Source organism: Ursus arctos, unplaced genomic scaffold (genome assembly GCF_023065955.2).
Source record: "Ursus arctos isolate Adak ecotype North America unplaced genomic scaffold, UrsArc2.0 scaffold_36, whole genome shotgun sequence".
NCBI classification, from domain to species: domain Eukaryota; kingdom Metazoa; phylum Chordata; class Mammalia; order Carnivora; family Ursidae; genus Ursus; species Ursus arctos.
In genome coordinates, this window is record NW_026623050.1 from 1,434,480 (window position 1) to 1,448,918 (window position 14,439).

The 14,439-nt window shown below is 42.6% G+C and overlaps 1 protein-coding gene across 3 annotated transcripts in view; it reads left to right on the forward strand.

The window, feature by feature from the left end:
* Positions 1–14,073, forward strand: part of FMN1 (formin 1) — a 339,089-nt gene extending 325,016 nt beyond the window's left edge. For all 3 annotated transcript variants that reach the window (XM_057306184.1, XM_057306185.1, XM_026480077.4), the window contains 2 exons: positions 2,534–2,618; positions 5,224–14,073. In XM_057306184.1, coding sequence (XP_057162167.1) covers positions 2,534–2,618; positions 5,224–5,268 — 130 coding nt within the window. In that variant the 3' untranslated portion in view covers positions 5,269–14,073. The remainder of the gene's footprint in view (positions 1–2,533; positions 2,619–5,223) is intronic.
* The last annotated feature ends 366 nt before the right edge of the window (positions 14,074–14,439 follow it).

Here is a 14,439-nt window from a genome sequence, read left to right on the forward strand (position 1 = left end):
AAAAGTAAAGTTCTGACAATGTCATTCTCTTCTTCCATTTTTCTAGTGATAAGCTCTATCATGAAACTAGTGAGTATCTTTCCAGTCCCTATGTGAATATAGGTAGGTGTTGCTAGGTGTGTTTATACACACACACACGCACGTCCATGGACAGTATTGTTGTGTGACTGCTATTTCTATATGTACCACGTGCACAGTTACAACAGTAGGAAGCCTACAGTGAGCGATTACACTGCCTGAGCTGCACAGAGACGGTCCCAGTCCTTCCAGTGACCCTGTGGAGCAGCACTAGTATCATTAGAGGTGACTTGCCCAGGGTCACACAGCCCATAAGTGGTGGGGCTAAGAATTATCTTAACAATAAAATCCGTCAGGCTCTGGAGCCCGAGCTCTTGACCATCATGCTAGATGGCTCCTTAAGTACACCACTCTGCAGAATTCTTCACTCTCTCAGTACCATGTTTCTGTTTTCTTTTTTTTAAGATTTTATTTATTTATTTGACAGAGAGAGAGACAGCCAGCGAGAGAGGGAACACAAGCAGGGGGAGTGGGAGAGGAAGAAGCAGGCTCATAGCGGAGGAGCCTGATGTGGGGCTCGATCCCAGAACGCCGGGATCACGCCCTGAGCCGAAGGCAGACGCTTAACCGCTGTGCCACCCAGGCGCCCCTCAGTACCATGTTTCTGACACCTGTAATTGTTGAGTTTGTAAATCTAGTTCATATCTTCTCACAGTTATACAATTTCCATTAAATGAGTATAGTATGTAAAGCAGCATTGTAAGGCGGTTAGGACCTGTAAAATAGCAATATCGAAACTTTCCATCTCATCAGGCCAGGTGAGAATTAAATGGTTAAATTCAAATCAAGCAGATAGAACACTACCTGACACTGAGTAAGCACCCAATAAATGTTAGCTGGTATTATTTGCTATTATCGTCGATCCATTATTCTAAGGATCGTAATCATTAGATTGTTTCCAATTTTTCATATTGCATATATTGCCCCAGAGAAAGCCGTGTGTCAACATACGTAGGTTTCTTTGGGTTTCTCCCTGGAAGAGGAACTGATGGCTCATAGGGTGTACATGTTCTGTTTCCCCTGATATTGCCAAAGCCAGCTCTGCAGATCTACACTCCTCCCTAATGAACTGTTTGGCGGTTCCCACTTCCCCGTATCCTCAATAAGAGTTGATATTGTCTAACTATTGGCTGTGCAAATATGATGCTATAATTCATACACTATGAAGTTGGCCCTTTGAAAGAGTGCAATTCAGTGGTTTGTAGTGTATTCGCCAGGACGTGCCACCATCATCTCTACCTAATTCTAGGAGAAACCCCTTTACCCATTAGCAGTCTTCCCCCCTCCCCCCAACGCAACCCCTGGTTGTTCATCTAGGTTCAATCTCTATAGATTTGCCTACTCTGGACATTTCCTATAAATCCAATCTTATGTGGATTTTTGAGGCTCTTCCATGCTGTAGCATGCATCAGCACTTCATTCCTTTTTCATGGCCTAGTAGTATTCCACTGTGTGGATAGACCACATTTTGTTTATCCATTTCTGTTGTTTCTTCTCTTGGCGGTTATGAATAATGTTGCTATAAACATTCATATTAAAATTTTTATATGAACATATATTTTCATTTTCTTGGGTATGCATATATATTTATACACCTGGCCACGGAATTGCTGAGTCATATGATACCTGAGCTTAACATTTTGAGACACTGCCAAAGTGACTACACCATTTTATAATCCCCTCAGCAATGTCTGAGGGTTCTAATTTCATCCACAGCTGTACCGACACCACTTGTTACTATCTTTCTTTTTCATTCCAGCCATCCTAGTAAAGCGTTATGTTGTGGCTTTGATTAGCATTGCCGTGATGACTAATGATGTTGAGCATCTTTTCATGGGCTTATTAGCATTTTGTATGTCATCTTTGGCCTATTTTTTTCATTGGGTAGTTTGTCTTTTTATTTGAGTTACTAGAGTTCTTCATATATTCTGAATTTAAGTCCCATATCGAGAATATGATTTACAAAGATTGTCTTCCATCTTGTGGGTTGTCTTTTCACTTTCTTGATATGAATCGGTATACTTTAATATTTGTAGTTTTCGTATGTTTCCTCAAAACATCAGTTTGCAAAATTGTCTCTGTATTATCTGCTGAGTGCATCACAAGCCAGAGAGCCTTGAAGTGTTCCCTGAGAGTAAGGTGAGCCCACCTAGCATTCCATAGATCAGAAGAAGCTCCTGCATTTGTCCCCTGAGGTCATAGGTGAGCCCCTCAGCCAGCGAAGGAAATTCAATTTTGATAACCTAGAAAACATGCCTTCACACCTGATTAGAGTTCAAATCTGAGCATTTAAAGGCAGTGAGAACCCATTCCTTATATTTCTATAAGGATAGAAACTATAACTATATATATATATATATATATATAGTTGGTTAATTCAAAAGCATTTGGATACTGTTTAACCTGGCCTCTCTCTCTCTCTCTCTCCCCTCCCCACTCCCTGTTTTGATTTCAGATTGAAAATGGCTCAGGAATCAGTCAGCAAGCTGACATCAGAGAAGAAAGTGGAGACAAAGAAAATCAATCCCACGGCCAGTCTGGTGAGACGCATGTTTCAACATAACCTCAAGACTTTTCATTATAACTGAGGTGCATCCGGGAGTGTGTCTGAATTTAAAGGATAAAACTGAGAGGAATGAGTAGTATCCAGATTCTCAGTTCCCATCCCAGAATAGCCTAGGTAAGAAGGGAGTGAGGCACAAAACACGACTTCCCGTGTTCCTCCGGATCATTTCCTGATCAAGCAAACTGAGTCACTTGCCATGTCGCACCTTTCCACACCCCAGGCAGACATCCCCTTATCTCCAAGCACCTTTCTCCCAAAATAGTTGAGCATTTAAGAAAGGGGTTGAGATTATACTCTTTAGATAATTGGAGAAACCACGATACAGAAAGATACACCCTACCTAGGATCACTTCACAGATGAGTAACAGACACCAGACCCAGACTTTGGGTCCCCTGACGTCTCTCCGCGAGCTAGAAACTTGGAGGCTAGTCGGTCTTCCCAGCTGTGAGGGGAGGTTGTCCTCCACAGTCCCATTTGGGAAGGTTCACAGTGAAGCTCTACCGATACATTAGAGACAATAGAGTAGCTACATGGTGAGCAGCCCAAGGTGTTGGGGTTCAAATCCCAGCTTAGCCACTTACTAGTCGTAAAACCTTTGTGAAATGATTTTGCTTCTTTTTGGAAAAGAGAGAAAGAATACTACCTTCGCTTTAGGATTATTTTGAGGAAATGGAGAGACCTAGAAACTGTCCAGTGTATCATAAGAGCTTAAAAATGTTAGCTGTTTTTCCTGTTATTACAAATTTTGGCAGCATTAGTTGTCCCTGCCCTGGAGGACAGCAGTGAGTGGTAAGCGGGAGTATCGCTCTTCTCAGGTCAGTTTGCAGACCCCACCTCCCCTGTGCCCCGGTGTCCCACAGCTACTTCTTTTTATCCTTTTGAGTTACAAGAACCGTTGGCCAGCTCCTTGAATCTTCTTGACCATCTAAGTGAAGTTTAAGTCGTGAAGTGAGATTTTTTTCTGTTGCTTGGTTAGGGTGTCTCTCGCTCATAACAGCCCCATCAGCAGCTAAACAAATGTTGAGTGTGACGTGGAGAAGTCGGCGTCCTGCGGCTTGAGCAGGAAAAGCTGCTCCTGGCTGAATGGACACATCCTCTGTGCCCCTTTGGTGGTGTGTCCAGTACATTCACTTACACGATCTTTGGTGGCAATGGGTTCAACCCTGGCTTTTGTCTTCCTCCTTGGTCAGCCTACACACCTTTCCCCAGCCCCTATCCTAACTTGTACAGCCAAATCTTATTTCCAGGGGTGCAGAATGAATTCAGCCCTGGAGACAAAGGGGAACAGTGGGTTTCTGTGGCATGTTTTTGGAGGTGTCCTCCTCTGTGAGCTAGCTCCCGGGTGCCATCCTCAACTTGCTAGGGTTGTTTCTTTCGTTGTTGTTTATTTGGGTGGGAATTCGGGAAGATCTCATAAACTGATTGCTGATTCAGATTCACAAGTCAGAGATGGGATCCAGACTGGGGATGGGTGTTTAGAGATCACCAGCTTGAGTTTATATGTCGGCCACTTTAGTAACTCAGCGTATCACATCTCATAGATCACAAGCAGCTGAGGATCTGTTCACAGGGGGCCTCTCCGTGCAAGGAAGGATACCTCTTCCATTTCTTTCTTAGCCTTTTATTTGCCCCCCCCCAAAGAGCAGATACACCCATTCTCGCTATACTTAATATTTTATTTCTCTAAAGTCCTAGAAACTTTAGGTGAGGATCCATGTTTCCGTTTTTTATTCTTATCTGTATTTATATCTTGCCAGCCGACTTCCATGTCATTTGTCTTTAGAAGGCTGCCCTGGGGGCAGGAAGCTCAGGGAGAGCAGAGCAGAACATTCATGGCAAAATGGGAGTTTCCTCCATGGAGCATGGATTAAATCTGCTCCTCTTCCGTTTTCTATAGGCTTTGTTCAGTTCCACCATCTTGACCATATGCAGATGTATGCAGCTTGGAAACAGTGATTTTTCCTATCTAGACTCCCCAGAAACTATTTCTTAAGCATTCCCTAATTCCATTAATAGATTGAGCGTGGGGGTAGGAGGAGTCTTTGAGTAACGCTGCAAAGTTAGGACCTTTGTCACAGAGGAAGAGAACAGACCAACCTCGCATGGTAAAGGTCAGTCTTTTAGATGGGTATCATTGATTGATTAGCTGGTCATTCGTGGTTTGCTTTTGGAAAGTAAGGGGAATAGTTTGGGAGGAGCAGGCGACAGCATTTCAGGAAAGGATAGAGTTACTGTCATTTCTAGGGCATGGAGTACAACTCTATTCATCATTCTAGACCAAAACTTTTTTTTTAAGATTTTATTTATTATTTATTTGACAGAGAGAGAGCCAGCGAGAGAGGGAACACAGGCGGGGGGAGTGGGAGAGGAAGAAACAGGCTCCCAGCGGAGGAGCCTGATGTGGGGCTCGATCCCAGGACTCTGGGTTCACGCCCTGAGCCGAAGGCAGACGCTTAACCACTGTGCCACCCAGGTGCCCCTCTAGACCAAAACTTTGAGAAATGAATCAAAGTTTGAGAAAGATGAAAATTTAGAAAAAAGAATGATAATAAACTCCTATTTTTTCCTCAAACAACAGAAAGAAAGACTGCGTCAGAAGGAAGCCAGCGTGACCACTAACTAATACAGAGCCATGTGAGAATGACGGCAGCAAGATGCATTTTCTTGCATCATCCTTTGCAACACTAGTGCTGCAGGAAGTTCTTGAAAGATACGTCACCACACGTTTGTTTTGCTCATCTCTTTGTGAGGTCATTCCAGTGAGCACCCCGTGCCTTCTTAAGGGAGTCCCTTGTTAAGCCACAGGAACAATGAGAAACTGTTTAAGGGAACATTGCAGGAATATTTAATTATTGTTTCTTGTAGAGGTCCAAAGTCATACCATTACAAGACCAGAAGAAATACCAAGATTTTCCAAATGTCTTTAAAAGTGGAGATTTCAAGCTTTCTAATCCAAGCTTGTGACAGAAGAAGAGAAGGTTTTTTTATGACAATTGCCTTGAGAGGATTCGAGCCTTGATCTTTACACACTGCTGGTGTGACTATTGATCTTAATTTTGATCCTGTTGCAGCAAGATCCTACAGCATCTTTCTCACCAAAAATGTCGAAACTTACCCAAACTATTTTTTAAGACACCCAAGACTATGTATTTTCCAGATGAAAGAAATGGTAATTTTGTTGTCGTTGTTGTTCATCTAATGGAAAGGACAGAAAATGGAACTATACGTGGGTAGAGAGGGAGTTAAATAGCCATAAACTTCATCCTGGAGAAGAAATTACTGTACAGGGAGTTGACATCAGCTATTAAGCAAGACCCATTCATTTGTTTTTATGTGAGTTCATTGTGGTTTCCTTGCCCAGCAGAAATTCGTACCCTTATTCCTGGAAGAAACAGTGATACCCAAGCCAGCACAGGCATGGAGGTCAAAGTACCTGCTTGGGCAAGTGACCCAGTCCCAGCACATTTCACATTTCACACTGTCCATGAATGGGTGAAGCCGTGTTGGCATTCAGCCGAGCCCTGCGTCATGTTCTGGGACTGTGTGTGTCTGTACCACTCCCACCAACCTCAAGAAGCAGTTTCCAGACAGGGGAGCAAATGCTACTCGCAGCCTTTCATCACGACCTTGACTGACAGACATGTGACCTAGGATGAAGCAGGAGTCTTTGATGTTGAAAAAATTAAGAGCATTAAAAAGGTTCTTTACATCAAAACAAAAAGAAGGTGATTACGTTAATATTAAGCTTTGAGTGGAATATCATGGACGGGCAGCTTCTCCTGACCCTGGGAGTCCATATGAGCGCTGCCCCTTGAATCACGAGGGAAAACACCTTGAACCTCTCCCCCGACATTTTTTTCCTTAAGTCACCTCTCTTCGAATCTATCTTGTGAGAGGAAAAGAGAAAGGACTGGGGGTGAATTGAGAATAGGATCAAAGACTATCCATTTTCGACCTTGAAGGGAAAGAGGTCCAAGCCTTCTCCAGTTGGTGGTCGACAGTGTAGAGGTGGGTGAGAACCTTAAAACCCTTCCTGATTGGGCTGCCATGTGCAGCCTTGCCCCTGACCCCAGCCTCTTCCCAGAACCTCTCAATTTGCCAGGTACCTGAGTGTCCCCCCAGGACTGCCTGCCAATCATCAGGCCCCTCAGTGACTCCCTAATACAGTCAGCTAATTAAAGCAGCACTGTATCCTAATATAACGCAGTCAGGATCAAATCAAATCACAGAAGCCATATTTGTGCAGGTGCTAACCACCTTCTCTAATAATTCAAAAGAAAGGAATATGGTAGCATGATTGGGTCTTTTTTTTTTTTCCCCCAATTCAAAATAAGCGATGAGACAGCAGAACAAAAAAGCTGGTAAGGAACTAACATTATAAAAGAAATTGCTTGAGAGCAAGAAGATATTCATACTGCTTTCTTATATTGTTTCTCTTCATTTTCAACTGTGAAGAAAACCTAAGAAATTCATCAGTTTAAAACAGATTCCACTGGCAGTCATCCTGTGCTCTGGGACATTCCTTCTAGTATTACCTTGCAGAAGAAAAGTGCCTGTCTTGTCCGTGCCTGTCTTGTCCATTCCTGGGGGATCAACTTTGAGTTAGTGAGATTAGCATGTGTCTAGATCCTCATTGGTCCCCACAGACTTGAGGGGCGAGAGCAGCACGGGCTTTCGGTGGAGTCACTGGTCCACTTCAGGTCTCTAAGGAGGGTGCTCACTAGAAAATCACTGACAGTGAACAGGCCTGTCACTGTGGCCACGTAACCCTGCAAGAACACGCTCTCGGGGAACCAGTGCTGAACAGGAATGAGTAGCAATATTTAATGTTAGAAGTAGACAAACGCAGCCCAAGTTGGATTCCATCCACGTGGACAGGCTAGAAATTGGCAGTAAAATGCCTGTTTCTAAAGACTAAACTTTGCCTGCTCTGTTGGGGAAACCTGGTGATCTTGTCAGACTAGTCAAATATATTAAGTGTATTAAGACACTAGGGCGGAATCTCCATTATTCACACCCATTTTGTTGTGTTGTGTGTCTGGATGCCCCCTCCCGAGTTAATACATTTACTGAAGTGTTGGCACAGCCTTTGTTTCTAAGGTAAGTCAGTGCTCAGTAAAGGTTCGCAAGCGCTTGTTCAAGGTGGGCCATCTAAAACAACCTGGAACCCCTTGAAATGATCCCTCTAAAATGCAATTGAGAGTATGGTAAATGCAACAGGTGTCTCTAAACTTTTCATGGAGAGGAAGTAGTTAGGGTACCACTTACGCAGCTTGAGCATTTCAGGCAAGCAGGGTTTGAGGGGCTTTTCTAAGAACAGCCTTCCCCAAACTAGAGGGAGAGTGGCCAATATTGCTACCCTGTGTTTAACCAGACACTCACACCCAACTTTACTAGTCAGACTCTGAAAAACCTTGATTTAGAAGCAACATCGTCTCTTGCTAGTCAAAAGTCATTACATCTGAGGACATAGTTGATTGGATAGCAATTTGGATTCTTGCACGAGTAACCTGCAGTCATCATCAAGCATACAAGTATATCATATATTACACTAAAACATGATATAAACATGTTAGGTAAAAAGCATCAGGCCTGTGAGGTGTCAAAGATGAGGTTAGAAGGAAGTGTGCTGTATGGCTTTTAACACAAACGGCAGCTTAACGGGGGTGGGGGGAGGGCAGGAAAGGGAAAAGTGTAGCCGAGCAGAGATAGGCGATCATGGTGACGACGGACCTGCTGCCTTTTGAATCCTTGAGTTGACATGTTTCTTCAAACGCCCACCAAACATACCTAGGGATAATGGAAAACAGTTTCTGAGATCTGGGAAGTAGCACAAGGAAACCCAGCATGTGAGTGCATCTCTAACTGTTCTAGCCAGAACAAACTGGCCGTGTGGTTAAGGAATCACTTGCCAGATTGGGTGCTAGTCTTGGACCCCCTTACCCCCCAGTAAGCCACTGAGCCCCCCTTAGGCACCTCTTTTTTTCCTAAGAACCATAAGGAAAGGCATTTCCTAAATGAACAGCTTATATGCTGCTGGTGGAAAGACTGAAGGAAGGAATGAAACTCTGGTGGTGGTATTGGAAACCCTTGCTACGGTTCTTCCGAGGACCAGGTTTGGATGTAGCAGAAGAGTCGTGTTATTTTTGGTAAAGATTTGCCTGTTGGCCTGGGATTGCACGTCTCTCTGTAGGTTATACTGTGTGCAACGGGGGCATTTTCATTTTAATCGTATTCTTGCTCTCTTGAATGTTATATTTTCTCGTTTCTGTTTCTGCTTCTCCCTTGCCTGACATCATGGACACAGATCATTGCACACAGCATTGCGTGCTGCAGATAGCCTAGGACAGGGCCTAGTGCAAGTATCAAGGGAATCAGCAACGCAGACTTGCGGGCTCTTTCCCGGTAGCCAGGCTGTAACCTTAGCAGGGAAACTTCTTCATTCCCTGACATCCTAAATCGCTTATTTTATAGTACTCGCCCCTCCCCAAATAAAGATAAAACCGACTTGGGGCTTTCTGTGTCAGGGAGAAGAAAGAAGTCCAAAATATATAGCTTTTTTCCCCAAAAATATCTGGTCCAAATATCAACTATATCATTTTATAAAGTAGTTTAGATTTGTGCGTAATTTTCTTTGATTCTGCCTGTTCTGATGGGGGGGAGGGGTGACCAAAAGCTGGAAGGGAAAGAAAAAGCATCAGATTTGGTAATTCACAAACTAGTTTATGAGTTTCTAAACCACACAAAACATGGACATACTGTGAAATCCAATGTTGTGGAAATCCTGAGCACAGAAAAATTGGAACAGCTGTGCGAGCTGATGAACACGGACAAAGTAAGAGCTGTCTGTGGCCAGTTTGCGACTTTCGCCTCAACCAGGCAGTTTTTAGAGTGTGGATTTGAAAGAGTCGAGGATTGCCCTCAATAGTGTACTTTTTAAAAAGCCACATACAAGGAAAAGTGGTGTGATATAGTGGAAGAAGTGGCCAGACCATTACACCATCCTTACTCTGCGTTCTCTTAAGATCAGTTGATAAATGTGTGGAACATCTGGAAGGCCATCCAAACCCCATTTCATATATTGGCTATTGTACCTTTAGGAACAATTCAGCTGAAGAAAGTGGACTGAATAAAGTAACGAACATTCATTCATGTCAGCTACTTTGTCATCATGAAGAAATTGGCACCACAAGAGAAACAAGGCTATGCGGCCAACCTAATAGTATTAATATTTGAAAAGTATGAATCGTTTTTAGCCTTGCCAAAATGAAGCAACTTGTTGGATATGTTTCCATCTTCCAGCTATAGAGAAAAACAATCCAGCTGCTTGGAACCTTCCCTCTTATTGGTACAAAAAAATCACTAAAAGAAAAGCACCTTCAGAAACTGGCCTCAGCATGGCTGGCTGCAGCAAGCACACATCACAGTGCTTATAACCCCATTAGCAATTGAATCCAGGCATCACTAGGCTCTTACTCACAGCTGTATGTGACCAGGAGGCCCACTTTGTGTCATTTCTACACACCCATCAGTTGTTGACACCTTGTTAGAGCACTGAATTCTAGTTTCACAATTCTTCATTTCCCCTTCCAAGGAGTGGGCAATCTACCAAACCCTCCCAAATAGACTCTTTGCTGGGAAGGAGTGAATTCAAGAGCATTTTAACATGCAGGGTTGAAGCCAATTCAGTAGCCTTAGTTGTGCCAAAACTCTTAATCAACGCTGTGCTATAAACCTAGCATTTGGGAAATTTGAGTAGTTAACAACTTAATTGGAAACGTGAAGATATTAAAATGGCAGCTATCTAACTCTGTCTCTTCAAGCCCTCATGCAGCTTCTACCAACAGAGATGTTAAGGAAGCAAATCAAGCCTCATTCAGGAGGCCAGCTGTCCTCAAGGAGAGCTTACTAGGTTCACTCCCCCCCCCCCCCTGCCCGCACACTCCACTCCAGCCCCTCACCCAACCAGCCTGGTGATAACCAGTAACACAAAAAAACCTGCTCCTTTGCATCATTCTCTTCTCTGGTGTGATAGTTCACTTCAGTCAGGAGCTGAAATGAACTCTGGAATTTATTGCATATTACATCTATGAAGTACTTGTTCCAGAATTCCGTCTGCATACTATGATCTGAGGAAGACCAACTTAATCTCTTTTTTTTAATAGGAAAGTGGTAGCTAATGCCATTAATTTATCTTTCTGCATTCCATCCATGCTTATATAATTTTCTGTTTTTTAATCTTCTCTTAAATGTACTAAGAAGCACCCGTCTGCTTCCTTTTCTGAAAGCTAATCCAAAAACTTCTGGGAGCTTTTTTTTTATGCTTCGTGTGAAATTTGATAGCATTGGGCTAGCAAAATGCAAATGAGCCCATAGTTTCCAGCAGAAATTCACCTCCCAGGAATCTGTAATTCTTCTCCATGGAGTAAACAACTTCTGCTATATTTAGGCTATTTTGTAGGCTGAGCATTTCCCTAAATTCTACCTGTGCAGACACCAAGGGGCTGTCTGTCTTTGAAACTGTAAGGAGGTCTTACAAGAGAAGGAATCTTTCTCCCCATATATAGTGGGAGCCCCCAAGATGTTATCTTATACTTAGCCTGCATTCATTCGTAGGCATGCATTCACCATGGTTTGTCAACATCTTTGGCGAAATTGTACTTCCTTTCCTTCAGTGTCCTCTTCCAGAGCTTGCTTCTATTCTTGTCTCATGAAACGAATGTATTTTCATTTATTCACCTGGGCCAGCTTTCCAAAATGAAAGGCTAGTGCCATAGACATCGGAATAAACAGGGAAATTACTCTCTACCTCCCCATGGCGTGGACAATAAATGTGTTCAGGAATGAACAACTCTGGGAACTCTTGGGATGGATTTTGAATTCCAGGTTTATGAGAAGCATAAAAATGGGTAGATAGCATACAAAATTTACTATGCTTCCCAATAAGAGACTAGAAGGAGATTAAAAATCTTTACATCTTAGATAGGTTTGAGTAAACTATAAGTAACTCATTCTTTTTCCTTTCTTCTTGGCAACTTGTCTCTAGCTATAATCTTACTTTTTCATATCTGACCCCCAATGCATAAAGAAGGTGGTTTCAGCCCCACTGGGACTGCACTCTTTCAAATCCTCCAGAGACATCCATTTCCTTTGGACACAAATCTGTGAGTGAAGGCAAAGTAGTACAACTCCCGTCTGTCCAGAGTGACAGACATAGGATTTGGGGGTCCACCAAAAGGATAGGTCTATCCCAAATCATAAATTTTACAATTCTGTAATGCTTCAATTTCTCAAGACACAAATAATATGACCCGACTCTTAGTAAAATATAATCTTCAAAGAATATTAGCATTAAGAAAAAAGAACTTCCCTTTAAAGAAGAAATCTAAAATACTCCTAAAAAGGCAGAAACTTATAAAATTCGAAATTGAACAATTTTTTTAGAGAAAACATGTCATTGATTCATCATAGTTTTTTCCTGTCATTGAGTTTTAATTTAGACTAGCGTGGGAAGCAGGGTGCCCCTGGACTTTGATTTAGGGGATCGTGCTTTGGCCTGGAAAATCAGCATTGAGCTGCGTGCCCAGAACCTAAGTGAAATCAGTCAGCATCCTAATAGGAATCAGGCCTAACAAATGTAAATTACTTCAAGTCCTTTAGGGCTTAATTTTCTCAGTGACACCCTGGACCCCAGACGCTTCCTCCTAAAATGCATTTTTGATCCATGCGGTGATGTCTCCATAGGGTGTTGAGAGAGTAAGCGATGGGATGTGGGAGTAGAGCAGGAGACGCGGAGAAGGACAATTTGAACGCGGAGGCCAGGGTGCAATGTCGTGCTGATATAATGCACTGTTAGGGGCTGGTGATTTTTGCCTTGCTTATATCATGGGCAGCCTTTCAGTGGCAGCTCCAGGAATCTCATCAGGCAAATGGGAGTGAGTGTTCAGTACCTCGTACTGGTGAGTGCCTGACAACATTCTGGAAAAGCAGGTACCCTAGTGAAACTGGCCTGTGTTCAGATTCATGCCCCTGGTGCTGGTTGCGCATGCGTCTTCCTGTTTTCTCTATGCCTGTCCAAAAGTCGTTTTGGCACCTGGCCTCATTTCGCTCCGCTCCCTTCAATACCTGTGCTTCAGCCTCCCCTTCCTTCACAGCCCACAGCTTTTTCCCTCATTTTACCTTTACGGTCTCTCCAGGACCCAGGCTTTCTTACCCTCACCCTCCCTCCCTCCCTCCAAGCCTGATGCGCCATTCCCCAGCCCTTTGGACGGGTTGCTCTGCTGTCACCAAGTGAGACCCAGCACTGTGACTGCCTCCTGTTAATGTCAGCATCACCTCATCACTTAGGCAAAGAGGGAAAAATCCATAAAAGAGATGGAAAATACATTTCTTTTTTCATCGTAGTCTACTTTATTTTAAGACGATCGAAGGGAGGGTTCTAGGCCTTTTCAATTTCTCATAGATTATACTTTAGACCTGTCTAATGAGGGACCATCCTTTGATAAATTATAAATCAGTCCAGGTCTCACCATCTAGGATGCGTAAGACTGAAGTTTTGAACCTGAAAGAACTTTTCTGTGCTGCGGGACAAACTGACTTAATTCTGTACAAACAGTTTGAATCACAGGCTTTTTACTGCTAACCCCATTCTTACTACTACTCACTATTCAAACATCTACACGAATCTGGATCAGGATGTTGACAGTTTGTGGTTATTTTCAGATCAACAGTAACTGTTACACTCTTGAAAGTGCTTAAAAAGAAAGTGTAAGCATGTCCTAAGTAGTCAGTCGTTGGACCTGGAAAAATCTTGGCTTTTCTGTTAAATGTTAAGTTAATCTGTAGATGTAATCTTAAAGGATTTTCAGCAATAATAAAGACAGTTTGAGAAATGAGAAGGCATGAAAGCTTACATTACATGCTCTTGGACATTTTTTAAATATAAGCTAATTGGATTCAGGTATTTTTTCCCTTTACGTTTTTAAAAATATGTATTTCTAATTTGTTTGCATATTTAATTTTGTCAAAGCTGAGAAATGCTCATTAGTTGGGTTTGTAAAGGTCATTTGCAACCAACTGAAGTATTTATTTTTAAAAAGAAGGGGTGAAGGAACCAATATTGACTTGTACATAATGAAAATATATGTGCGTGTCTATATATATATATTTTTTTTTTTTCCCTCCTTGACACTATTTGGTCACCACATCAAGTGTATTTTTGTACATAATATATCGGTTAGAAAATGTAGATTGTCTATTCAAAGAATTCTATCTCTGTGATAGATTATATTTATCCTAATCTGTTGATACTTCTGTTAATTTGTTTTAAGAGATAGAGCTCTATTTTTTGGAATTTGCAGAAAACTGCACTCATGGCTTCCAATTGTAAATATGATGAGAGTATTTTAATAAATTTTGGTTTCATGTCTGCTGGTGTGTGGTGCAGATTTGTTTTCAGAAGACATTCAGGACCGTCTCCCGACAGCGCTTTCATGTGGAGAATAGCAGTCATCTGTAACGTTCCTTACTGCTCACGTGCAGTGTTATTACTGAGCTGCAAGAGCCGGGTCTTGGTAAGTGCATCCTGTTTCCTTCTTTCTCCCCTTTCCACGCCACCAACAGTGGGCAATCTGGCTAGGTGTTCAAGCTAACACAAAGCAGCAAGCCCAGCCAGGATTGGCTCAGCTAGGCTGACCGAAACAACACTGCCTGAAGACAAATTGCCCAAGGTGGGGGCACATGGACAGAACCACAAATATCGATGACTTCAAGCTGTGGGTTCGTAAACAACATA